This window comes from Vanellus vanellus (genome assembly GCF_965231255.1).
Source record: "Vanellus vanellus genome assembly, chromosome: 18".
In the NCBI taxonomy this organism is placed as follows: domain Eukaryota; kingdom Metazoa; phylum Chordata; class Aves; order Charadriiformes; family Charadriidae; genus Vanellus; species Vanellus vanellus.
Window position 1 is genome coordinate 10,680,083 of NC_138923.1, and position 27,685 is coordinate 10,707,767.

Consider the following 27,685-nt stretch of genomic DNA (forward strand, 5'->3'; position numbering starts at 1 on the left):
TTACTAAACAGGTGAGGATTTATTTTTTTTTAAATACATGAGATTTGATCTCTGTTTTTAATTTAAAAATTCTCCACGTAAATCAACAGCCGCTGATGATGAGATCTTCGGCAAAATCTTCCATTGTGTTTAAAAACTCCTGACAAAATGTACATGCTGTATTTGAAGGCCACCACTCAATCCAAGTGCTGGAGTCCAAAGGGTACTGGAATCTAAGAAGACAACAGAAAATGATCAAAGATTTGGGGAGAAAAATGTCAAGCAGAAAAAAAATTACAATATGAAATTGCTTGCTTTGTGTTCATAATCCTGTTTGAAATGTACACATCTGAAAACACATTGTGTAACTATTGGTTGAACTAATACTTAAAAAATTAAATCAATTATACATTACATAAGAACTATTACATACAAACACTTGCCACTTCACAGCACACTTTAAATCTCTGCATATTCTGATGGTAAGTTACTTACTTGAAATTGTAACCAATGCTTATCTTTAAGGCTTCTTTTCCCATGATCAAATACTGCTCTCCTGGGCTCAATTCAACATCCGTACAGGACTTCTTTTTAACAAAGGTTATTTCATTATTTTTTTGAGCAAAAGCTTGCCCTGAAGTAAAATGTCAAGAATTGGAAAATTTCACAAAGAGAATTTCCAGTCACTCATATGTAAGACAGAAAACACCAAAGTGTTCTACAGTACAGCACAGCCAAGGGATCTATTTGCCACTAGTTATAGAACAGGAAAATTTGATGACATAAAACATATTTCCTGTAAAAGAATTTTTAAATTAAATCTGAATGGTAAGTAAGCCTTGTGCACATTAAATAGTTTTATATTATAGTAATTATAAGGAAATAGTGGGTGCTTAAACTCAGAGGAAAAATGACACAAAGGTAAGACAGTGAGTGCCCAAGAACATTCTAAAGTTCTTTGTCCCAGAAGCAGAAACATGCCCAAGCTACAAAAATCTGAGAAAAGTTAAGGCATGGCATATCTTTGCATACTACCCCACATCAATCATTGTATATACAGTAAGGGGGGGCATTCTGTGGAACGAATGAGACATTTAAACGACAGCTCACAACTGTATTAATTGATTATGGAATATGGTCGCTTTCTTTTGTCACTTAAAAGACATTTAACTGATTACAGTTTAGATTTGTTAGCAACAGATATAATACAGAAAAGCTGTTTAAAAACATCAAAGACTGTCCTTCTCAGGGCACAAAAGAATTCTCAAAGGCTCAACCCCTTGAGACTAGGGTTTTCTACTCTCATGAAATGACTTGGTTTGACTGCTGATTCTTGTCAGCTGCTTCAGTGGTCTCAACTAGACAGCTTTTACTCTAAATAAATTATTAAATGGATTAAGAATAGGAACCTCACCTCTTTTATAGAGGTCCAGAAGAGCTGCAGAATACTTTACAAAATAGCCTTCTTCACTGCGAGATAAGATGTTCACTTTATAAACTGCAGAACACAAAACAAACTTTTTGTTATTCCTTGTTCCTGCAATACATACTAAATATCTTACAGATGCTTAGATGGAGAATACAATGTCCCTTTACGATACTAATTTCTGGGAAAACTATGGATATAGCTATACAATGTAGGGCTAAGAAACATTAACAAGTCCTACCCATGCTCTAATCCGATGGAAGCTCTACCCATGCTCTCATCTGATGCCCCACAACTTCCTCTGACCCCAAAGCCACATGATCACGTTAGAATGGTACCAAGCAAGAGAAACACAATGCTTATTAACAGAACTCATCAGATCAGGCTCATTGGTGCACTAATCCTGGTTATGAGACTTATTCAGCAGAGGGTATGGGCAGCACTTATTCTTCTCTGCTCCAATATGTCACCTTTATATACTATATGCAATTGTCAAACCTACTGAATTTTAATCACTAAAGATCTAATTGGAACAAAACGTTTTGCAACAATAGTAAACAAGTAAACATTTCAGTCAGAGCCTGTGAAATAGGTAATGACAATTCAAATATTACCATATGCAATATCATTCTGGCATGCAGCTTCTCTCCTGGTATCAGCAGTTATTGACCGATCTAGTCTCTCTTGTACTTTACTACACTCAGCTACATTGAGAAAGAAAAAAGCCAGTGTTAAGACAATGCCATCACATGTCCTCAAATAAAACATCATGAACCTCCACCTCTTTGGGATAATCTACTGTAACTGAGAAACACCATAATTATGGGATTGCATGCTGGAATGATGAATATTTAAAATACAAAACAACACCCACAATCACCTGAAGTTAATCCAGTCAGACATCCACGATCATACTGCACATATTTTTAAAATATTTGTTTTTTAAATGTAAGATTTGTAGAGGACAACAGCTGTGTTCTTATGAGGATTTTTTTCCTTGTGTTTAGTGTGGTTTTGTCCAAAGCACTACACTGCATTTTCCCACCAAGTGAAATGGGAAAACATCTTAAAAAAGTTTACCTTCCATGCATTTGCATTCATGTCCTTCACACAATCTCACAAGTTTTTCATTTCCGTAGGGGTTATAAAGTATAGTGCACCTTTTATCTAGAAGATCCAAAAAGAAATAATAAACACATGTAGAATAGCAAAGTCCAAGAAGTCAGCACTACAACTTTGTGATACAAAAGTTACCCGAGCTTAAAATAACACAGATTAAAAGCTGTTGAAGAAGGAAAAATATAGTCTTTAAGGAGGAATAAAGAGTGAAACATGAATTTGAATGTATGGAACACATACCTGGTGCATGATATTCATATACAGTGAATGTGGCAGGATTTAGCATTCCAACCCGGAAAAGCTCACTTATTCGGAACTCAACACAGAGAAAATTATTAGCTGGCACCTATTGAAAGACACATGAATTAAGGAGCTCTGGAGGAAACAAAATTATTCCAAAGAGTTAAAGTAGTGCTTACAGTTATGAAAAGGGTAACATACAGAGTCTATCTGCAGAATAACATGCCCATCTTTTATCTCATAATCTGCTATCAACTGATCAACTCCACTTGCAAGCTGTAGGGGAAAAAAACAGAGAAAAATCTTTTATACAAGTTAAACATTTTTGGACAATCTTGAAGGTTTTGTGATCAGTAGCTTTAACATTAATTCTGAGATATAAAACGACCCTTATTTTAAGGTTGCCTCTTTATAATGTTCATACTCTCACTTGGGGTTTTTTGTTTTCTTTTAAGGAAATGATCCTTTTACTCATTACATGAAGATAATAAAGAATTGAAGACCTAATTATCCTTAAAAGAATACCTGAGTCCACATATAGGATCCTATTTAAATCCTATAACTCTTAACTCTGCTTGCCTTTAACTAAAACTCACACGCTCGTCAATAGGAGCTGGATGAACACAAGCACTACGGTTAAGATATCGCCACCTAATCATTAGGTGTGTATACTAACAGTGTTCCCTTTACAGTTAGCAGGTACAGCATCTCCAGAGGCTGATGCACACTACCCAAACACAGAAAATGGCCGCTCTCTATCCACTCTTGTCTTTCCATTAACAGCAGAGGGAGCCTAGATGTCAAACTTTGACTAGTTGTCTAGCTTCTGACTCTATCAAAAATCCATAATCTAGACTTCAGTAGATTACTCTCATTAGTATTAGAACTGTTTAGAAGCAACGAGGATATAAGGATATAAATCTGGACTACCACTCTAATTGAAAAAAGATGTACAGTAAATATTATAGTTCTGTCAAAAAAAACTTCAATAAAAGAAAAAAGTTCACTAATACTTACAGTAGATAAGTCTTCTGTATTTGCTTCCAATCCACTAACCAAACCTATGTCCATCACGGCATGAGCAGACCCTGACTGCGGCTCTCCCACACTGGGCCTGTACCTAAAATACATTAAAAATAATATTAGTTAAAGATAACGGAAATCTTCAAGAAAGAAATCTTCAAATGTGATCCGAGAAAAACCTAAGGAAAATACTACCAACATTTAGACCCCAGTAAACCTGTAATGAAGGAAAATAGTCCAGATGAATCACTGCAGCTTTATCCCAATATCATGCTTAAAGAAGCTTTTCTTAATACTTATGTTGCAGGAGAACCCATACATAAATTAAAGAAAAACTCCCTTCCAAAGAGATCATGACCTTTGACTCTAATTCTGTTTACACACATACATAACAGGGAAGAAACAGGCAGAAACGCAGATCAGAAGGCAAGGTGCAATTATTAACATACAAAAACATTTTAATCTCTTAAAAAAATAAAAGAAATTTAATATATCAGTTAATGTAACATTAAAACAATAACTAAAAAACCCAAAAGACCAGAAAGCCTTTGTAACATTCTTAGATTAATTTCATAATGCCTATGTAGACTCACAGCTCATTTGCTTTGCACTGCTCCAATTTCTTAACATGTCAGCTGAGAATTCCACCTTTGCAAGGAGGAACATTGAATGTTAGGAAATCCAGGACATTTAGAACCATCATTTAGTTAAATGAAACCCTTACATTCAAAACTTTGGCTCAATCACTGGGGAAACAAAAAAAACAACCAACCAAAAACCCCATCAGCTGTACTTACTTTGCACAAGCCTCGATGCGCCCAAGTGGCTCCCCATCTTCTCTTCTGTAACCTTTTCACATCAAGTAGAGTCAAATAAGTAATTTTATAACTCTTCAGAATCAGCAATCCAAAATTCTCATAAAGTATTTGCATAATTGAAAGATAATTCTTTCAATTGTTTTGGTGGCTATTTTTATAGGAACTCATTGTCTAGCCACAAACAAGTAACGTTATACTTCTTTTACAATTCAGGTAAAATAACAGGTTTAATGCTTTATGTGCTTTATTGTGTACTTATGCTGTTAAAACTACTTCATGGCAAAAGCTTAGAATGTGGTTATATACTCTGTTGTAACTGGACTAGAATTCTCAGTACCTTGTAGAACTCACTGTAAACTGCCCCCATCCCCCATCATATTTCTTTCTTCTGCTGGAAGTTTGTATTCCTCACTCCCCCAATTACAAAAACTCTTCCATAAATGAGTAAACATACACCTAATAGAAATACACCTAATAGAAATTCTATTCACAAAAAGGCAATAGTTTCAAGAAGGGCTAAAAAGGCTTCTACCAATTTCTTTTCAAGTTTTGCATTTAGAAAGTGGCAGAATTTATTAATTAAGTTTAATTCTTAATAAGAAACACTTTGTTAAACAAAGTAAGGCTTTTTTTCCTCCTTCCCTTGCACTGACCTGAGTAGTAATATTTAAAACCATATTAACCCTTTACCATCATCTCTCTTTGGAACAATCTTCAATTCAAAGTTACATGACTCTTCAGAAGTGCCAATTGTGTTATACACTGTCCTCACCTACACACGTACAAATAAATTAGACAAAACAGAAGCAGTAAACAATCCTCAAAACTGGCATAAAACTGTGAAAACTCATAACACGGAGAATATAATACCAGTAAAAACAAGTATCATTAGTTTTGAGGGATGCAAAGTAGAGTAAATAAATGATCAGCACAGAAAGAAACGGGGAATTGTTGAGCAAAACCACACCACTCTCGCTGGTTGTATTTACAAGACTAAAAATATTATCCAAACAACTCCTGATATTTTATGAATATAAATACTAGTACACAAAAATACGTACATTTCAGATGTTATTAAGTTTGATGTTAGAAGAGGCTATGAAACATTAGAAGAATCATGGCAACAGCTTAATATTTAGGCACACAAAAATTATTCCTTCAAATATTGCAAGAAAACAGTTTCTCAATAGCATTGCTTAATTAACTAAGAGTAAACACCACAATAACAGAGAATTGAGCAGTTTCTCAAAATTGATCACTAAGTTGGGTTTTTTCCTGTTTGGCTGTCTAAGCAGAGACAGGAACAATTGATAAGCATTAAAATTAAGTTGGTAATCTATTTAGATTTATGGAACAGAAAACCTCCAATGAAAAGGAAGAACCTTCACTACTTCTCTCTCATTAGCCATAAATCATACAATGGCTTGTACTAAATAAATAAAATATAGCCATAATGACATCCATCACTTCAGTCTAAAGGTAAGGGCAACAAATGGAATAGTTTATGAGAAATTTCAGTTTCCTTTTCAATGTTGATGTTAACAAACTGGAGGTTCCATTTAAAAAAAAATGGTTGCATGCTTACATTTACTGTTGCTATGCCAGTGCTGCTTCCAGTGCTTACATATATGTCATCATCCAAAGGTACCTAAAGGATTGATGTTTAACAAAAAGTTGTAAGTTAATGATAAAGATAGTGCTATTAGCAACAATTCAGGTCAGAAAATCTGCTTGCCTTCTCTACATTTTACATCCATATTAAGGCCTGACGCTACAAACAGATTCTACAAAAAAAAAAAAAAAAAAGACTTAATAGGAACAAGCAGAGATACTAAATTTAAATGAATATTGAAATGCATTCAATTTAGCAGGTAAGCAAAGTCCTTAAACAGTTGCTATACCGGATTACTACCAATATATTAAAAGAAAAAGCTACTTTAGTAGCAACATCAAAGTTCAAATAATTATTTAACAAGTTGCTAGAAATTCTGCTTTCACATTTCAAAAACGGTAATATTCACTTACTGTCATAGTTCTTCCCACAAAACTATCTTCTGTCAATTTAAATAGATCAAGGTCTCCGTGGTTTTTGTATGCCACCTTAACATTCATGTCCAAATCAAGCCGTTTGACAAGAAGGGAATGTTCAGTCAAGGCCTCAAGGGCATTAATTGTGTCCTGCCAGAAATCAGTTACAAAGAATTTAATAAGAAGTGAAAACGTATTACAAAGCAATTTATTTTCTGCCACTTAAACACAATTACAAATAATGGTAATCGTTACCAGCTAAACAGCTTAGCATTGTCTCAACAGTACACTTAACATGGTGGTAACACATTTAACAGAATGGTAACATATTTAGCACTATACTCATAGATATAATTATGCAATTTAAACAAATGCATGCAAGTACTAAAAAAGAAGTAAGCAAATAGCAATCAACAAACACAGCACTCACCATTTTTTTCATGGATTTTTAATAATTTAAAAAAGAGGGGGGTTGCATGAATTGGAATATTCTATATAGTACAACTAATTGATAGCGTATTATAAATCTGGCAATTTTCACTTGACTTTTAGTCTATTCATTTATACTAACACAGTTTTTACAATGAAACATACATACCATCTTACACAGCGTTCCATTTTTGTGGAAAACAAGAACAAACATCATGTCATGAAATGAAATATTCCATTTTATAAAAAACTTCAGAAAACAGTTTTCCTCCTATGATTCTTTTCAATCAGCAGATCTGAAGTGAGTGGAATCAGCTTGCAAATTTCTAATTATAATAGACTTCATGAAAAGAAGTCATATTTCCCAGAGCCAAAGAATATCACAGCACCAGAGTCATTTGATACTAATCCCGTACATAGGACATTGAAGTTGTCAATGTTGTCATCTCATGATATTATCCTCTTAAGACATCTCAGATTTTGTTACTTGAAGAAGGAGAACAAAACATTTAAAAGCTCACCTGAGTTGAATAAAATCCTCCACCATATCTTTGTTCTTCAGACAACCATTTGATGATCGGATTGGCATAGTTTTTGTCCCCTCTTAGCAAAGTAGTAAGCAAGGCATATGCTGTAGTTTCAACCGTTTGTGCAGTAACAGAGCTGGGAGCGTTGTGGTCTAGTGTTTTGAAAGTATCTTTCCAAAAACGATAAATAGGAGGGTCACCTTCAAAAGTATAAAAGGAAAGTTTCAGATTGAAACAGAGCAACAGCTCTCTCCAGACTACACAAGGTGAACTATTGCCTACTCAGGTCAAAAAGAAAAGGAGGAACTCACTCTGCATTTATTTAACAGGAGATGAATATACACTTCTCTTACTGTAGTAAGTTTGATGTTTATACTAGAAACTGATGATAAACAAACCTGATGCAAAGCATCTCATGCATAGCTAAATATTGCTGGTCCTGAACAGTGACAGATAGGCCAAATAAATAGAACACAGTTTTTAATATATTTATTTTTTTTAAAGCTACTTTCAACAGACAGGACAAAGCTTTTTATTCCAGTAGAAATTGTTACTTGGCAGAGAACAATCTGAGTCCCTTGCCTGTGACAAAAATATGCTAAGAAGGAGCAGCATTCACAAAAGACTATGAAGTCTCTCATCAACCAGTGAGAAATTAAGAAAAAAACACAACACAACAAAAGTGAGGGCAGTGGCAGATACTGTGAAAAAATTCCACTCTGAGCGAAGGAAGAGAATGGATCCATCATAAGGATGAGAAGGCAGAAAAAAGTAATCCACTATGGACACCTGCATAAAAGGAAAGCCAATAGGGAGAACGAACGTAATACAATGGGGAATGATGGATACCTAGCTGACTTGTGTACTGATAATGAAACTGCACTGTTGAAAAGCTGAAAGCAGGATTCAATCTAGCAAAAGTACTCGGCGACACAAGACTAAAAATTCACTTATGCCAAAGCAAGCATCACTGAAATTCACTCTCTAAGTAATGCCATCACATTATAGAATTTAAAAATACCAAAAGAACAGCCTACCTCAGAGTTAACTACAGCACAGACTCTGAGAGAAGTTAATAATACCTATGACAGATGCTTCCTTCTTCAGTGCAGAGAACGCTGATCGTGCAGAGGGGTGGTTCAAGTCCACAAGAGCTAAAGCATATGAAGTTATTGCCATAGTAAAGGGGCTTTGAGCAGACTGCACATTTTTCATCAAATAATCTCCTGCTTTATTTTTAGCATCATGGATTTTCTGAAAAGATGAACAGGCTACAGTTTACATTCGTGATTTATTTTTAAAGAAACACATCTATCAAGACAATATAGGTGTATATATAGTGTCTTCTACAATATATTTTATAATAAAGTGATCCAGAATTTCATTATTGTTCTTTCACTGATTTTGAAAGACAAACAAAGTAAATAAGTCTTAATCTTTGAAATTGAAAAAAGCTTCTTGATTTCTTTGAACAAATGTTAAAGAAAATGGAAGACATTAGAATCCCAGAACATGACTGCTGGAAGAAATAACAATATTATTTACCTGAGTAGGACATATTTTAATCGACTTCTCAATTCCAATAACAGAAAATGCTGTCAGGTACAAAGATTTTTCTTTAGCTTCTCTGGGTAATGTACCCTACAAAATCAAACATGTAAATAGAATAACATGTAACAACAGTAATTTAAATAAATAGAATTTTTTACAGTTTAGGTAAGGAAACAAATAGAAATTCCTATAAGAAATATCAATTTGTTTTAACCTGAAAATACATTGACTCTTTTGAAGGTAATAGCTGACTTGCAAAAAAGAGACAAAATTATATAAAATTATTGGCAAGCCAGGATGACTATTATCCTGTAAAATCAACCTACTTTTTTTTTTTTCCTAAATATTAAGAAGTGGCAAGCAGCTACTTTTAGTGGGAAAATAGAAAGGTTTGCAAGATTGTGCTGTTCTTTAAATGAATTTAGAAAAATGCAAATTTAGCAATGAATTGGTGTTCTGGTGAAATGCAGCTTAAAATACCTTGCATTCCTAAAACACATTATGTCCTTGTGATTTCAGCTTTTATTGTATACACACAGGCAACGTTTGGTTTTCATACCTGTAGTTTCACTGGTTGGTAATTTGCAAATTCAGTAAATGACCCATCTGGCATTTGACAGTTATCAATCAACCACAGAAGTGAATTACAAATAGAAATTTGATCAAGATTTATATATTGATTAACTTGTCCGAGAATCCTTAAAGCAAAAGCTGTCAACCTGCCAAGGAAATCAAAGAGATTACATTTGTTTTGATTACCAGATACTACTACATTGCTAAATGCTGGATACAAATTTGCACTATTTATGATTTAGGTATGCTACACACTCCCACAGTTCCAAGAAATATTGCAGATGAATTTTGGACTTAACAAACAGGCAACGATTACTCAGTTTTAAACTAGGATCAAATTCCATGTTTCAAGATACGAACTCATTACAGCCCCAAAAGATTACTTTTTCCTATGCACAGAACGTAAGGAAGATGCTTGTGAAGCATCTTCCTCTTTTCTTCTATGAGCCAACTGCATTTGCCATTGCAAAAGTCATGACAGTGACTATGTATGTTATGTTTTCCATAAACAGTATGACCCTCCTGTTTGACAGCCTTTAAGTATCATGGTTGTGTGAACAAAAGGTATGGCTATTTTGCCCTTGCTCGTGTCCCTGTACTTAGATTTCATTCCTCAAAGTTGAGGTGCAACCTTTACCTGAGCTTATGATTCTGCAGGGAACCAAGGTCTACACACTCCTTTTGTAACATTCCAGGCCCAAAGAAGAGGTTTCAGAACTAAACAAAATCCTACAAATTATCTGAGGTATGCCTACTGCTAACCATTGGTCCAACTTGGTTGTAACAGTGTGAACTATGGACACAAATACAAGAGTTAACAAGTGAAAACAAGGAATGAAGAGATATTATACAAAGTTGTAAGCACCATTTACATCTACTATCAGGTTCACCTCTCATGCTTACTAGAAAGTATTACCCTTTAAAAAGTAGTTAATATATTAAAGTGAAGGAGTGAAACAAGCCTTTTCCATTCATTCTGATCAAAAGACCTTTTGAACTCACCACGTGCTAGCTTGCCCATTCTTCCACATGCTATATGAGAAGTCAGAATTTCTGAATGACAAGAGGCTTACAATTCCTAAGCAGGCAGAAAACAAGTTATGAAAAGAGATTCATATTAAAATTGTATTTGCTGAATCAGATATATTATCTTTTTCATTCAGCAAATTTTATGCACCTCTACAACTCTGAAGCAAGAGAATAAGCTATATTTTTCTACCTTCTTTCATCTTCCTCCTCATTTGGGTTCTTGAAGTTAAGGTTTCAGGACCCAGTAAATGCCAGTTATTTGACTCTTCCAAGTAGCGAAACACATAAAATACTGGGGCAATACTCATAAGCTCTGCCTCTGCACTCCCCTTTGGCAGATTAGTAAGAATACTAAGACCACTAGGACTGAGGATTGTGGCAATCACTTCACCCATAAAATGTCCTATGGAAAGAAAAAAAACCAAAATTTATTTAAATAAGAGATCATGAAAGTGAATCCAAGGGCAGAGTCTGACTGATACTTATAAGCAATAATTCTGTATGAAGTATTTAAAATTCTGCACAAAAAGGTGATCTGCAGAGCCTTTTCTCAGAAGCAAGAGAACCTAGGAATAAATTCAGGCAAATTTAAGAAAGGAATAACAAATAGGAGAAGAAGAACATATATACAGAAAGTACATATGCAGTAGACTAAAAGTTTCAATTCAATTTACCTTTTACACTGACACTTCTATCAATTTTTGTTTTAGGGACCAGATTTAGTGGGATTTTGTATCGAAATTCTTGTCGTCTCTTGATTGTACCTGTAATTGAAAATGTACATATATGTATCATACTGCACAATGTAAATCAATAGATGATTCAGATGTAATAGCCAGTTTTAAAGGTCACAACTATCTGAGAAGTCAGCAACAAAAATACCCATGATAATGTGAAAACTAGAAATATGCCCAAATGCACATGCAAACAACATCAACCTTTGAAAAAGAACATATGCAAACACTTTCATCTTTCTTTTGCCTTTTTTGTTAAGAAAAAAAAATCCGATCTGGACCTAAACTTTATGGTTTCATATTCATCCCTGGTTAAATGAGAAAATGTTCTATTTTCATTAATAAAGCACCTGCTAACTTGTTTTGAAGCACACTGAGAAAAGCTTAGTATTATATCATAGCAAAAGATACATATAAAGGTTCCTTTAAGAATCCAAGTATTTGTTTGAAAGGCTAGCTATTTTGAGATAGATTTGTTAGTCAATGAAAGGACAAGAAATCCTTGTAAGGGACATATGAAGAATATTTCAGGAAGCAGAAATGCCATTTTTTTTCACATTACAGAAAACTTGATCATCATGAATCAAGAATAAGAAAAAAATAAACAAAGTAAAGACATATGATCGCTTCTCTTACCATAAACACCCTGTGGATCCAAAGTAAAACCTGCATGAAGTTCTTTCTTAATGCCTTCTGGCTGAAGAGGAAAGAAGTAGAAAATGAAAACACTTTTCCTTAATCAAATGTATTAGCAAAAACAACAGTGTAAAACCATAGTATTTTTGCCTTCTACATCCTTCTCCGTAGTTGAGTTTTACTTAACTTTTCTACATCTATTCTACGTACATTTAAGCTAGTGTTCTATCTCCCAAAATTCTTGAGAAAATTTAACAAAAGATTTAAATAAAAGCTTAGGAAAGTGTAAAATTACAAAAAAGTGTCTTTCAATGAGGCATGCTTAAGCAGTTGAAGATCTGAACCAAACAACTTAGAATACAAGTCTCCTTGCATACTAAGTTATAATTTATCTATTGATCTAATCTTTCTGACAATTCTTATATGCAAGGTTTAAAAATGTGTTTACTCAAATACTGCCATGCATTTTTCCACTGCATACACCTCCGCGAATTCAATATCATGTGATATTTTGCATTCTGATAATATTAAAATAAAGTAATATTTATGTATTGATTTATTTATATTTCTTGCATCTGAATCAATATGAAATTCAAAACCACTACAAAAATTTTGATTTTTTTTTCTTACCATTACACGCAATGTTTTAACTACAGTTTCACTGTTCTTGGCTGTCAGCAATGTAAAGTTGATAGTGTGAAGACCTAATTCCAAAGGAAGTATTCTGAATGTAACTGGTGACAACGAACTGCCATCTAGATTCTTAAAATTACAATTGCGTATCCTCGATCCAGTAGTTGCAGAATCTCCAAAAGAACAGATTCCATTTCCAGTTGCTATTTTAACACAGAACTGAAATGTTGAAAGATTTTAAATGTTTCACTTCTGTGACAGGTACAAAAACAGAGAAATATTAAAGCCACTGAAATACTACAATGAGCATTCTATTACTGTAATACAAATTTTCTCTTTACAACGAGCAATTGTTACTACCTTCTGAATTACTATTACTTCCACCAGAGACACAGTAACAAGCGGTCATTAGCCAGGGAACCGCTATAGTAGGCTTCACACATATACCTACTTCATGCACATACTTTTGCATACTTTTCTTGCATTCTTTCAACAATAATTTTGCACTTCTGTGTGAATGTAATTCCTTAAAACTAGTCCTTTTACATTAAAACCCCAGACAATGTGATCTGTGAGCTCTGGAGCAGGTCATTGAAAAATTCCCTTCACTTTTTAATACTGTGTCCAAACAATTGGAATAGAAAAATTGTATTTTAACTTTCATGAGGCAAAGTTGCTAGGCAAAAGCATGACAACATTGTAATCAGTGGAATGGCTGGAAATGAAACAATTAATGATTGGATTTCATTGTTACATAGTTATGTAGAGCATACATAGCACTGGCTGAAGGATTGGAGAAATCTGATCCAAGGATCTGTTTATACTGGATACTCATAGGGGGAATGTTTTTTTAGTTTATGATGTTAATCTTTCTGTGTAAACCACTAAGATCACAAATTACCTTAATTGCAGAAGCTCTATAGTTATAAACTGATCCTTTTAACTCAATTTGTTCCCCTCGCACCACAGAATAAGGAACATAAACACTCAGGAAGATATCTTTTACAACTTGCACTTCCAACGGCGCAGCAATACATATACCTAAGACAATTAAAAACATAAAAACAGACTATCTTATCCACCCTTCTGATAAAAAAGTTTGAAAAAAGTCTTCACGTACTTGCCACCTTTACTGATGACTTATGATTTTTCATTATGTACTTTGAAATTGTCCAAGCTTTCTTAAAAGTGACCAGGCTCTTGCTTCCTGTTTCAAGTTTCTATCTCCCACTCTTCACACGTACTTGCTGACATACCAGTCCTTTGGGCTTCTTCTCCTTCCCAAAGCGAGAAACAAATTTTCTATTTGGACTACCATATCTATCAGAAAATTTGTTTCTTCCTCTCCTCAAGTCCCTGAGCTAGTGATAGCAGGGCACTGTAAAGCTACGCCAGGGAAGAATCACTGACTATTTGTTTTTATATTCCTCTTAGTCATTTCTTATAGGCCACTGTCAAACACAAGACAGGCTAGACAGACCTTTGGTTTGCCAGCCATTTACATTCATAATCAGAAATGAAGTAATTTCCTTTCCCTAAAATACAGATTTTGATGTTTTCTTTTCCTGTTTATCAATCAGAAAATGGACATTTCAGAACATATGTGTCAACTACAATGAGAGGTTCTGCAAAATCCGAACGGAAAAGCTCCCTAATTACTTAGATACAATCTAATTAGGTTGCAGTACCTACCTTTATCAGAGATGCCAACACCTTGTACTTCCCAGGTAGTCAGCGAATCAGGCAAGGTGATGGACAGAGTCTTTGACCTGTGTTTAGAAGTCTTAGTACATTTATACATTATCAATAGCCAACAGCTAAACAACACAAAACCCATACATGCCAAAAGCAACTCCTGTATATAAAAGAGACTTAGATAAGGTAAGATAGCATATGTAGGACTTTTGTTTGAATAAACTAGGTTTTAGCTGAATTTACAAAAGCTGATGTCTAGTAAGGTCAAAAGTGAAAGGAAAAGTGGCTCAACAATCTGGGTACCAGACAGCATACCCTGCATGGAGGGAAGCACGGCAGGAACAGTTAGTTTGCATAAGACGCATTTTAGCACATGTTTCGGTATAACTAAGGCTACACAGCTTACCTCAAGTTTAGCATTTACTTTCTATAAAACTAAGTCAAATGCTGGTAACTGATTTGAGAAAAGTAGTACCTCGGAGAAACTCGGTGAACTTCCCATAACCAGCTTTCAGGGAAGTAGCTACGAACTTCAGCCTCATCCAGTTCCAAGATAGCCTCAAAATCTGAAGAACATAAATAAGGCAAGTAGAAAAAAAAAAACAACCACCCCCCTGCCAACGGCCTTCCATCAAAGGCTCCAAAATTGTTATCTTTTTCTTTTGTGATACAGTATTCTGCCTACTTACCTCAGGTTAGACCCAATACAAGAAAAAAGGTATCTGAATAACCTCAATCAGAAGTCTGTGTTAATCCCACCTCATCTATTTACACACACGAATACCTGTCCCATATCCAGACAGATTAACTTGTTAACAAGCAATTATAGGGAGAGAAGGGGAGACAAGAAATTTCATACTCCCACTGATCTTTCCTGAGATGTTATCCATTGGCTGTTTTGGGCCTTGGGTAAAGGATTCAAATTTAGCATTCAAGTTTAGCATTGCCTTCACAGGCAATGGTGCTCTCTTATTGCAGTTCTGCTTGTTCTAAGCGTGGGTGAACAGAATACAGCTCTTAAGAGAATAAAGAATTGATCTCCTACCCCTCTTTAGAAGTATACAACCAATGTCTTTGGAGACTAGTAAAACTCTTTCTGGAATAACCCTGACAGCTAATAGCAAGGGGTTAATAGATTAACAAAGCTATCACCTCTATATTTACCCATCTTCTACCAGAAGCGTTTCACCACATGTCCACAGGAGAGTTAAAGCTCTTGTACTTACGCATTCTTGCCAATATTAGAAGTTTATTAGGCTCTTCCTCCCGCAATCTATTTGCAAATTCACAGCAATCTCTGAATGCAGAAACGCACTTTGCATTACTCCGAATTCGCTGAGCTCTATCACTGCAAGTCTCAGTGACTGGATATGCTTTTACTCCAGCCATACAGCATCTTCGGATTTCTGGATGTGCGTATTTGGATGCTGAAATAATAATAAAATTCCCTTCCTTGAGATGAAATTTTTATTTCCACATGCATCTTAACTCTTTGTACTGAAGATACTTTTAAAATTTGCAGAATTTCAGAGAAGACACAAATTTGAGGATGAACAAAAACTTATAATTTTTCAAAAGCTAGGGACACACACTTAATCCCTACCATTCTGAAATAAAAATATAAATTAGATAAGAAGAGTTGTATTACATTTTAATATTTAGCAATCAAACATTCTTCTAATAGGCTTGGTCCCTCGCAGGTGGTCACTGGCAAAGATTGCCATATGGTAGTGCTGTGAGTTTTTAGGCTATGTCTCTTCAAAAAAATAAAAGCTTTTAAACATATGCTGTATTTTCAAAGTGTACTTAAATCTTGCCGGCTTCAAATTCAGCATATGGCTATGAGGCTTTATAAATGGGGTGCCCTCTAAAGTCAACTTCTGTATTTGGCAGTCTCTTCACTGTTTGTGTCTCCAATACATCAAGTTAGTAACAATAATTAAAAGTAGTAAGCAAACACTCAGTTTCTTTATTTCTAATGGATGAGGGGTTTTTTCCATAATTATATACTTTAAAAGGTTTTTTTGAACACCTTCTTTGAGTATCCGCTCCTTGAAGTCAGACCGTTTGGTTCTTAAAACTTCATTGCAAGTTTCACCTGTTCAAAAAACAAATAAATAAGTACAAAAGACATGACCTTTTTATGTAATTGCACAGCCTGCTTAAAAATAATTCCATAAAATAAAATTCAAAATCTGGGAGACTTTTTCCATTTACTATTTTAATTACATAAAAGTATTTTCATTTCAGTTACAATAACATTTTCCTCCCTCCAAAATCATTAGTATATGCATTCTCAGTTATTAACTGAGAGTCACAATGGAATATTTCAGAAAGGAAAATCCACAACTTCATGCTTAAAACAAAGGAATATACCTGCTTCATTTGAATCATCAACATTTGCATTGGTTAAAAATGTAAGCCCAGCCATTCGGAATACATCAACATTGTTCCGTCCTCCTCCAGCACCACACCCAAGGTCACTCTTTTCCAAATGTAGCATTATCTGAGGAAAAAAAAAAAAATCAGCAGCTAACAAAAATGTGGAATATAGCATATGATGAATGAGAAAGTTAGACTTGCAGAAAGGCCACTTTAGTCTGGGGGTGTCCTCACAACACACTGAAGAATACCATTTAGCGAAATTTGAGCTAATTCAAGCACCAGCACCAACAAAGCCACTTTCTTGTAGCTCACATCAGAGTTAGAGTCATGCAGATGCACTGAGGTGGAATGTGTTTATACCAGTTCTGATATTCAGACTAGCTTGTTTAAAAGCAATTCAATAGTGCTATAAGCCAGATTCAAATGATTCAAGGTTGGTGCAAAAGTATTCTCTTATTATTCTTCCATGTGTTTTGTATCTAACTGTTCTGAAGTATTAAAAAAAACATGTTTTATCACAGGAATGGAATTCTTACAGTGACAGACGATATGTAGGTTTAACGTATCTAAAATTCCATAAGTTCTGAAAACCCCTGTAACCCACTGAATGTAATAGTATGTGCCATACCATTGTACCAGTATGCCTTAAAAATATAACTTGAAAAGATTACAGAAGAACTAAGGAGGAGAATGCAGCCTCCATGCCTCTTTGATCAAGAAGCTCTCTAACACTGCAACCTATTTTTGGCCAAGTCTGAAGGGTTTTGATGAGATAGGTCAGATCTGCCTTTAAAACCATGATTTTGAACTGTCAGATTTAAACCAGCAACTTTTAATCCGGATTGAATTGATCTTCTGCCTATTTTCAGGTTTACCGACTGCACGACACATAATAGCTATCTGAATATGAACATGAAACAAACAGCAACTTGTTTTCCTTTTTGTGGCTAGTACTTAACTTTTTCCATTGCTGTCTTTTCTCTTCCTGTGACTCCATATACTGCCTTGTCAATAGATGACAAAGCAACAAAGGAATTGAATTGTGTTTTCAATTGAAGCGATACAACTTCTGCTGGATTCAGTATCTCTTTGCTTGATTGTAGCTTAATCTATAAATTGAAAACAAATGTTGGTAATTTTAAAAGCACATTGTTCCAAAATAAATGCATCTGAAGGCAGACACTTTGGTAAGTTGAGGAAGTGTTAAAGAACTTGTGTCATTCCAAGTTAAAACCTGACCCTAAAATGAATGCACACCCACAAATTTTGGTGCTTATTTTGCTACTCACATCAAGGCTATTCCCACACTTCTGTTCCACATTCAGCCAAACTGAATCAGCTACTAACTCGGCAGTTTCTTCTCCCATGACTATGTAGTAAACTATAAGACGCGCTGAAGGAACCATTTCTTGGGTTATCTGAAAAGTTAGATGTTCATATTCCAAATCCTTAATTCTCTTCTGAGTTCCAAAGCTTACTATCTTCCCTTTTGACATGATCTGTAATAGAAAAATGATGGAGAATAAAAAAGTCAAATTTTATATTTAATAGGTTTCTTACATGTAATGATTACTTGCATTTAAATACAATCCAACACAGACAAAAATGCATTTGGGACCAGTGGGTCTAGTTCAAGGGAAGGTAGCTCCCTCCACCATCCACTAAAAAGAAGTGCTGTCTCTGTGCATCTTGCTCTACCTCTCTATTTCAACTCCTGACTAGCACTACTTGTTCTTAATCCCGGTCTATGTCAGATGAGAATTCAAAGCAATGGAGATTTAATATATAATTTAAACACGAGATTGTTAACAATTTTTTATGATAAGACTGACAGATTGTATATAGAAGAAGCACTTGTCTGAGCTGCGTGCATTCTATGCTGAGGATAAGCCTTCATTGTCGAGGTTTTTAATCTCGGACCATATTTTAAATCACAATTCAATATTTTATGTGGAAACAACTGTTACTTACCAAATAGCTGTAGTGATGTATTTTATGAATATAACGACTATGTGGATATACGTTAATATTTATGAAATCCCCTACTTCTAGTATTTTGTGGTTTGAAGCCCAGTCAATATATAGATAACTCTGACTTAATGATGAATAAGCTTTTGCTTCATAGGTTTTACTTGCTTGGTTTTCATCTGAAAGATGTGGATCTGCAGTTTTTACCTGAAATGATAATAAAATGACTGAAAAATTTCTTAGAAAAGAAGGAAAAAAAAACCCGTATGTTCTGACTTCTGAATAGTTTAAGGACAGAATTATACTTAAGAAAACAAATAATTACAACATTAAAAGCATTCTGCAACATATTATTCAGAGGTATTAATAAATTAAAAGCCAACTCAAGACGTCCTTGTTTTCTTTAATAAAAAGATCTATATCAAGTCAAATATAAAATGGTAGTGTAGAAGCACATACATAAATAGAGCAGAAAAGGTCAATGATGTGCCTCCCTACAGAGTGAGGGAAGCACTCTGAGGCTTGTTTTCACACAATTCACTTAGAATTTTTGTTTAATATTTATTATGAAATAAATATTTGACAAATAAGGATATTTTGTTTCAGAACAATTTAATAAAGAATTTAATATGGAAGTAATGTTTCATTATAGCATTTGCATTTCATAACTGATTATTAATAATAATATCAAAGTCTATAAACTCAACTTTTTGAGTGTAAAATCTTTCTATTAGTGTTGTACATCTGCAAAAGTACAGAATTAAACCCTCGAAGAAATAAATTCATGGAATTACTTAACTCACTTGAAATTCCAATGTTTTGCTATCAGATGGGATATTAACAATAAACAAAGCCGTTCCATCATTCACGCTTGTTTTTCTTCTCCCAGATTCTGAACCCTCTGTTATCAACTGAGTCTCATCCATCTGCTCACTAAATGACTTTGCTGTAACAGTTACAGGGACATTTCCAACAAAGTGATCTACTGTATCTTTCACCTGCACCTGTTCATCAGAATAGATAACATTTCTTATATGAATGGTGACATTTTTCAAGAAGAAACTTTCAAGCTGCTAAGCTGCTTCTACAATAGCAAGTTAAAAAAAATGTAAGAGGTCAGTGGAAATTAAAAGCATGTTAAGACCTAGAGTAATACATACAAAAAAGAATAAGGTTTCTGCATTATGGGTTTTATGTTGTAATGTGCAGCAATACTGCTTATGTTAACTAACCTTAATGAAGAACGGAAGTCCAGGCTTCACAAAGAGAGGAGTAGCAATCAAATTCAATTTGTAAGGAGATACAGCAAATCTGACTCCAGCAAATTCTGCTTCACTACTGAGGCCACCTAACAAAATATTACGCCCCTTTTAATAATCACATCCTGGAGCCTATGTTTTCTCCACTTGCCTTCAAAGGGCAGCACAACCTGTCTGTTATAGCAAAGTCCTTGCATCTAAAGAGTCAACTCCTAGCACTGTTGTAAAGACAAATAGCCAAAACAAAAAAAGCTTAGTCTAAACATTTTTACAGTAATGGATAGGCTGTTCTTCCATACAAGTGTTTGGAAGAAAAATTTCTGAATACTAAAGAAAGTCTGATACTAGGAAAGTTATCCATATAGTTTTGTTTTCTAGTTCTGTTTACATTTGCAGATATGTCAAAAAACAAATCACTTAAAGAGCAACTTACCTGTAGACTCCAACACTGATGCCGCAATATATAAATATGACCCATCCAATTCTTCTAGACTTTGAAACCCTATAAAACTCACTGCTTGCTTACTGTTAAAATTGATCTCAGCAACTCCATTTTCAATCTAGAAATGAAATATAAATCATTACTTAATAGTCAGTATTTTAGAAATAATATATAAAATATACTATACACAAATTCTAACTTCAACATGTTTCTGTTCATTGTCTGTTTTTAGAGGAAGTCAAAGGTGGAGATGTTTTAATGAAGAATTCTTTATTCCCTAAAATTATTGATAATTAATCAACTAATGGCACATATTGCAAAGTGTGATGCAGGCCCAACAAGAGGTAGCAATAACACAGAGATATCTTCACTAAATGAGGAAAGATAATGCCTTTTATCATTCCTTAATAACTAAATCAAAAAGGCCAGACTAAATGAGGGAGGCATAATTGGTGGAGAACAGACTCCCCATAATACATCAACCTGATTTTGATCTGTTTGCCTCCCATCATGATTTGGTGTTAGTACATCGATCCTGTATTTTATTTCATTTGTTTATTCTGTAATAGATAGCATAAAAGTTATTTCATAGAAATTTCAACCACACAGTTTGCTCAAGTGAGTAATTAAACCAGATTGAAATTACATTCTGTCTCAGATGCTGCCTGAGTTTCATTTTAAAGTGCATTTCTATGAACTTGATGATAGGATTACATAGGAAAAGCTGGCACTGAATTGCTGTCAATGCAAGCTAGGAGTTGGAACCCATTCTCATCAAATTTAATGCGAAAAATGTAGTGGAATAGGATCAGTGCTGAACTAAGCATATGAAATCTACACGAATTAAGCTTGCTTCTTCTTACCCTAGTTACATGCATTGCACGAGGCATCATTCTTTTTTCAGTTTCTTCGATTATTCCAAAACGAAGAAAAACATCAGCACTTGCAAGCCTTTTATTATAAAAATAGCTGAGAACAAAACAACAATACAAAATGCTTTTAAGATTACTTTAATGGCTGAAACAAAGCATTTGTTTTTGAAGAAGAGTAATTTCACAGGCAAGAGATAGAAAACAAATATCTGTGTAGCTTTAAACACTTCTGTTGAAAAATAATCACTTTGTAACAATTTTAAAAAAAAGGTCACTTAATTCTCTTACAGAGCAGAAAAGATTGTGATGATAGGTTTTTCTTGAGGAAGTAAAAGAGGAAACTTCTGGACATGGGAGAATCATTCTTCAGGTAAGAGAAGAGGAGGTACACACATATTTAGACATCAAAGCCAAATTTCCTTACCTAGCTTTCACAACAATCCTGAAGCTCTCAAATTTATCAGAACTAATAAAGTTACTTTCTGGCTCTATGACGATGGAAAAACTTGGCATTGCTGAAAATTGAGTAGAAAAGAAAGCCACTTAGATGTGCTTTTATACATTAAGCCACAGGTACTCGGAAAGTTGCCTCTGTGTAGCCATCAAAGAATCATGTTGGTTTCATGTGATTTGAATTACAATATTACAGCCCCAAAATACAGCTGTCAGCTTGTCCACAGTGAAGCACAACTTACAAGCCCTAAGTTATCTGCAGTTGCCCTGGCTCCAGATTTTGCGTCAGTGCAACTATGTCAAGATGACCTGGCATACTAAAGAATAACTCTATTTAGAGGCAAGTTGTATTAATACAGTCTTATGCTGATGTGACGGATTAGCTTGAACGGACATTGCCACTTGGCATTATGCTGCATCCCATTCTGTGTATAAGCAGGCCAATGTTATCTCAGGCATTTCTGCATTTTCTTCCTCTGTGTTGTGTACTTGTGCTCTATAAATTTATCTGAAAACATATAAAAATGAAGGTTCACTGTATGGGCACACCTTACCATATTCCTTAACTTCAAATTTTGCAACAGCTGAGGTTACGAAATTCTTCTTATACTTGGCTTCAATTTTCCAAATTCCATACCTATGAAATGGCAACAACATTTTTTAAGATGAAAATTAATGTCACAGACAAAAATCAATATTACTACTTAACAATATTTCATGTTAATAATTAGAGAGAAAAATTTTGCACCATGGCCAAAAGCAGGTGGTTAACAGTGATTGGATCCATCAGAAAGGTCATCTTGAATGAAGACCTACAAGCAATCAGATCTTGACTGAGAACGGCTACGTGTGTCTACACTGAAAAATGTATTTTTAAGATATATTAGCCAAGAAAATGCTCCAAAGGACTCATGCAGACTTCAGTTAGGGTCCTTGTCTCTCTCACTAGGGCACTGAGGCACAACTGCAATTTATATAATAATTTATAGGAAATCAGTTCCTACAATCTTTCGGCTGTATAGCACCACGATAAAAATTATGCAAGTCTACTGTTAACAGATAATCAGTTTCAAGAAGGATACAAAATTAATTTTTACTCAGACTGAAATTATTGCTAATTTCCTAATGAAAAGTAAATCAGTCAAAAATGATTTTTTTTCAAGCACCTGCTAACCTCCTGCTGCCAACTCAGTGAATCTCCAGCACCCTCTCAAGACTAAAAGGAGAACTGAAGAGTTATTTATTTTGTATGCTGATGTTACTGGAAAAATACTGGTGATTTGTATGAATATATGTATGAAATATGAATGCTTCCTCTCCTTGAAATCAATACATCTTTGACTATTTCTATCTCTACAGGAGAAAGTTTTAGTTTTTGTTAATCTTCCTTTTGAATTGAGCACGACAAACCTACCACTAACTGTTGTTTAATTGCAGTTTTCTCATGAGTATTTTCACTCACTACATCTCCTCACTTTCTCTTATTACAGTGAGCATGTCATCTATTTGAAACGCAGAAAGTAAGCTTCCCACTTGGCTTTAGGAGACAAATGTTAGTTTGGAAGTCAACTGAAAAGGAGACTACTTGGTCGTGTAAGTTCCTTATTTATACCATGGTGACAACACTATGTGAAATGTTAGAAAATTCCAAGTTTCAAGTCATGCACACTGTGTATCAAGCAAAAGACACGCTGACAGTCTTTAAGAAAAGGCAGTATTATGTTATAATTCTCGAAAAGCATTAAAAAATCTACTTAGGATTAGGAGGAATCTTGAAGTCAGGAAAAGAAACTATTCCAGTAAAATCTTCTTCTTCTATAATATCCACTTTTACTCCTTCAGGATCCTTTAAAGTATAATAGAAAAGAATCAGCTGTTACAGAACATTCTTATCAAAAGGAAAATCTTCATTCTGTGATTTCAGTGGGCACCTGGCCATAACATATTTTTCTGCTTTGTCCATTTCACAGCATGAAAACACAAACATTTTTAGAAACAACTCAGACTGAAATTCTGATAAAACATTTTACTGTGGTTCCAACAATTAAAAGCTGTTACTACACAATGCTTAAAATTGCTAAAAAGTTACTGTAATAACAAGCCTACTGTTAAAGGCAAAAAAAATATAGTGTAAGAGATACTGATTATTTTTATAATATGAAATCAAATGAAATAAAAACAGTATAAAACCCATATATTATTAAATTTCCCTCAAAAATCCTTTCCCCAGATATTAAAGATAATTCATATTTTCTCTTTTTTTCCATTCTGCAACATCTTTGGATCTGGGACTTGAAAACCTCTATCCAACTGTGCAAGGTAATTTTTAGATCTTTTAAAAGCTGTCTGGCTACCTGCAAAAACATCTAACAGTTTTATTAAATATTCTTGCAATACTGATCTACCATCTAACTACACTGACTGTTTTTGTGATTTAAAGAATATTATTAAATCCAATTACAACTTACCACAAATGTTAGGACAGTTTCTCGTCGAGCTGGCTGCAGTTCTTCATTCAGGGAGTAAACCCTGACTTTCACTGTAAGAATTATTCCAATAAATCTCAAAGACATACCATTATAGAGATTTAAAAAAAAGAAACAAGCAAATAAAAACCCTCAAACCCCAACCTTTTGTCCATACTAATTGTTTAACTTTTGGGTATTTACAGAATGCTCTTGACCTTTTGTCAGTACGGTGTCCAAAGTGTAATTTATTCATGCTAGCAACAGGAGACCCTGCACCACAACTCTTTCACATTGAATCATCACAGTGCAATATAATTTTTTACCCTTACAGTCCTAGCATATCCCTTTTGTAGGAAAAGAACTCAATCTACATGAAACCAATGATTCAGTCATCATTTCTTCACAAATATTTTGAACGTGTTCCCAGGAACGTGTTCACTCTTTGGGCCACAGATTAGTCATTTAGGGTGCAGGGGACAGGGACTCAGACAATATTGGTAGAAGCCACTAATTTCTATGGTATGATCAAATAGTTCAAAATATTAATCTGCTGCTTAAAAAATTAAATAGCAGCCAATGGTGATACAACATAACCCAAGAGCTTAAAGAACGTTTAAATCCTAATTACTTGGCAAAGACAACACACTTTAAAAATTAAATAATAGCGAAAAGAAATAAGCATTATTTACCTGACTGATCAGGAGTATAAATTGGTTTGTCTGTTTGAATAAAAAGAAATCCATTCTCATAGGAAACAGGAATTTTTTTTAATCTTGTAAAATGTGGAGAAACAGCTTCCAAATACACATACTTCACCGCATTATCTGTTCTTGGTAAATCCATTGGCTGAAGCTGGGGGAGACAAAAGATTTTAAAAGAATATTAAAATATTTTTCAAGTATTTTTTCCTACAGGTTTTTTAGTCAGGTTTTTTTTGGGTTGGTTTTTGTTGTTGTTTGTTTGGGTTTTTTGAGAAGAGTATCTGAATACCAATTACTGTCTTGTTTGTTATTATTTAATAAAAACATCAACACCCACAAGTGTTTATTATTGTTTACATCATACATAATGGTATGGAGTATGAAGCTACAAACAGTTATTTTGAAATTTTGCATTTTATGTCCAGAACTAAAATAGCAAAGTGCAAAGCCCAGTTATGAGGTTACAAGAGTACATATTATCAGACTTCCATTTATACACATGATAAATCCTGACCACACCGAAGTTGCTGTTGTGGTTGGTAGTTTGGTAAAGTAGCTATTTTGGCTGGTAAGGAAAATTAGGTGAGAGGCATCTCCTGGAATGCATCACCCCAAGTAAAACCTTCTTGGTCATCAGCTATCAGTAAAAATCTATTTAGCTTCCTGCACTCTTTGCTTCAGGCAAATTAGTTAAATAAAGCTTTAGGGTAAAATCTGGGCCCCTTTGGAGCTTGTCACTGACAAACAATCCAAAGTCTTGAACCTCGATTTAATTACCATTTTGGCTTACTCTGAACACTCAGTTGACATATCTTGTCCACGTTCAACACTTCTCTATTCTCCCTTTTAAAGTTTTTCAAGTTATGCGACTATGATGTTTTCAAAATAGTTTGATTATATGTTTAACTTCGGTGTCACTCCTTCACGCTAATTTTATCAAATGTAATTTCAATGTCAGACAAACTAAAATGAAATAAACTACATGTAGCAAACTGAGAAATCGTGGCGTTAATGTTCTCTTCCCAGTTTAAACAACGGAAAACTTATCATAATCTTTTTTTAACATGTACAACTAAATGTCACAATAAAAACACTGCAAGAAAAGTCTGAATCCCTTACTGTTAAAGTTACAGCATCTTGAAATTTGTTGGCTGGAGTTAAAGAAATACGGCCAGAAGAATAAACAGCAAGCTTATCTGGAAAGCTTCTTATGGCAATATTGACTGGAAATCCTTTCTCATAAGCAAAAGCTTGCACTACGACTTTCTCCGATGCCCCAACTCGGAAGATCTTTGGTGCTGTAATGACATATCTGTATATGGAATATAAAACAATAAAAGGGTAATGAAACTATATTTATTTCAGATTTCTTACTTCATTTGTAATTCACTTATGTACACACCACTAAAGCAGACAAGCTAATCAGGCTAAGTTATTCTAAGACACTAGTTAAACACAGTAGAGCCCCAGTCAGAATAATTTTTATGAAAATTGTAATGTAACATTACCAAATAACAACTTGGGTAATGTTTATGGATTTCATTTTGCAGACACACAAAATCATGTCTACTAAAACAGATTATTTACATGGAAATAATTATTCCTTTTGCCAAATTAAACCCTGAAATACTGATCTTCCAAATAGTACATTTGTGCAATTTTCCCACCAGTAACATTCTTACTGAAATAAACGGTGCAACTTACAGTAAAGGCAAATGTGAACAAACTTTTGCAGGATTACTCTAATTTCCTCAGGGCTTTATAAACTGAAGTATGCATCATTCCACAAAAGCACAAGCCAGGCTTTAGTACCTGACCACATAGTGTAGCTAAAATACATATGAAGTGCCATTGAAAAAAACATGATATATGTGCATCTTCTTTTTCTGAAATGCCAAAAGCACTTAATTTGGCTGCTTTCTATACACCATTGTTAAGATATAAGAATCAAAAAAGCACCACTAAGTACAATTGTAAAATACACATTTAAGTAAGTGCTTTCAGCAAACCTGTAACAAAGTATCTGTCTTCAGGCTCTATAAAAAAGCTAATGAGCACCAGCTTTATTTCTTAACTTTTTTGCATGTTTACCTTGAGGTACATAAGCAGATGACTCTACCTCTTTCTCTGGCAGTAAATACAGTAATTCCAGAACCATCAGTCCTTTTCCTAGCTTAAGTCCCACATACACTAGTAAAAATTGTGCATGTGAAAACACATGAATTCAGAAAACGCCTTTTGTATTGGCTCTACTTAAATCCTGTGCCTATTTACCTAACATAGCGGATAACAATCCAGTAACATTTCCAGTAAATTCCTTTTTTGCTTTACTTACAGTTTTTCTTGGCTAAAAGTTGTTCCAGAAAATAGCAAAACAAAAAAATATATTAAAATCGTCATAGTGTCTATAACAACAAACACTGAACCATAGATGCTAATGGTTCTGGATTAAATTGTGTTTGGCTTCTGCAGTAGATGAACAGAAATACCAACACATTTCACTCATAGTTAATAATTAATTGCAGATCATGTTTTACTAAAACACTATTGCCCCCTCCCAAAGAAGCCAGAACAGCTAAACTTAGGAACTTTTTAATTTAGGATTCCAATTTTTTAATATGTCCAGAGTGTTCCTATGTTCTCTCTGTCTGATAGTTATATAAAACCAAAAAATAACCATCTTCAGAGGTAGCAAAA

General features: G+C 34.3%; 1 protein-coding gene across 1 annotated transcript; it reads right to left on the bottom strand.

Annotated features, from left to right (window-relative positions):
• C5 (complement C5) lies at positions 1–27,388 on the bottom strand (the record flags this gene model as incomplete). Its single annotated transcript, XM_082492685.1, has 41 exons — positions 1–212; positions 475–613; positions 1,394–1,477; positions 2,020–2,109; positions 2,486–2,572; positions 2,765–2,870; positions 2,966–3,040; positions 3,782–3,884; positions 4,585–4,636; positions 5,296–5,377; positions 6,191–6,253; positions 6,631–6,783; positions 7,584–7,789; positions 8,672–8,843; positions 9,135–9,230; positions 9,700–9,859; positions 10,716–10,791; positions 10,933–11,145; positions 11,417–11,506; positions 12,113–12,173; positions 12,743–12,964; positions 13,647–13,786; positions 14,438–14,514; positions 14,916–15,006; positions 15,667–15,867; positions 16,473–16,538; positions 16,817–16,946; positions 17,785–17,934; positions 18,115–18,324; positions 18,797–19,000; positions 19,597–19,797; positions 20,026–20,141; positions 20,486–20,612; positions 21,358–21,463; positions 21,791–21,881; positions 22,374–22,456; positions 23,574–23,665; positions 24,288–24,358; positions 24,977–25,139; positions 26,108–26,300; positions 27,324–27,388. The coding sequence occupies 41 exons, from the start codon at positions 27,386–27,388 to the stop codon at positions 83–85; spliced, it is 5,037 nt and encodes a 1,678-aa protein (XP_082348811.1). The 3' UTR covers positions 1–82.
• Between the last annotated feature and the right edge of the window lie 297 nt (positions 27,389–27,685).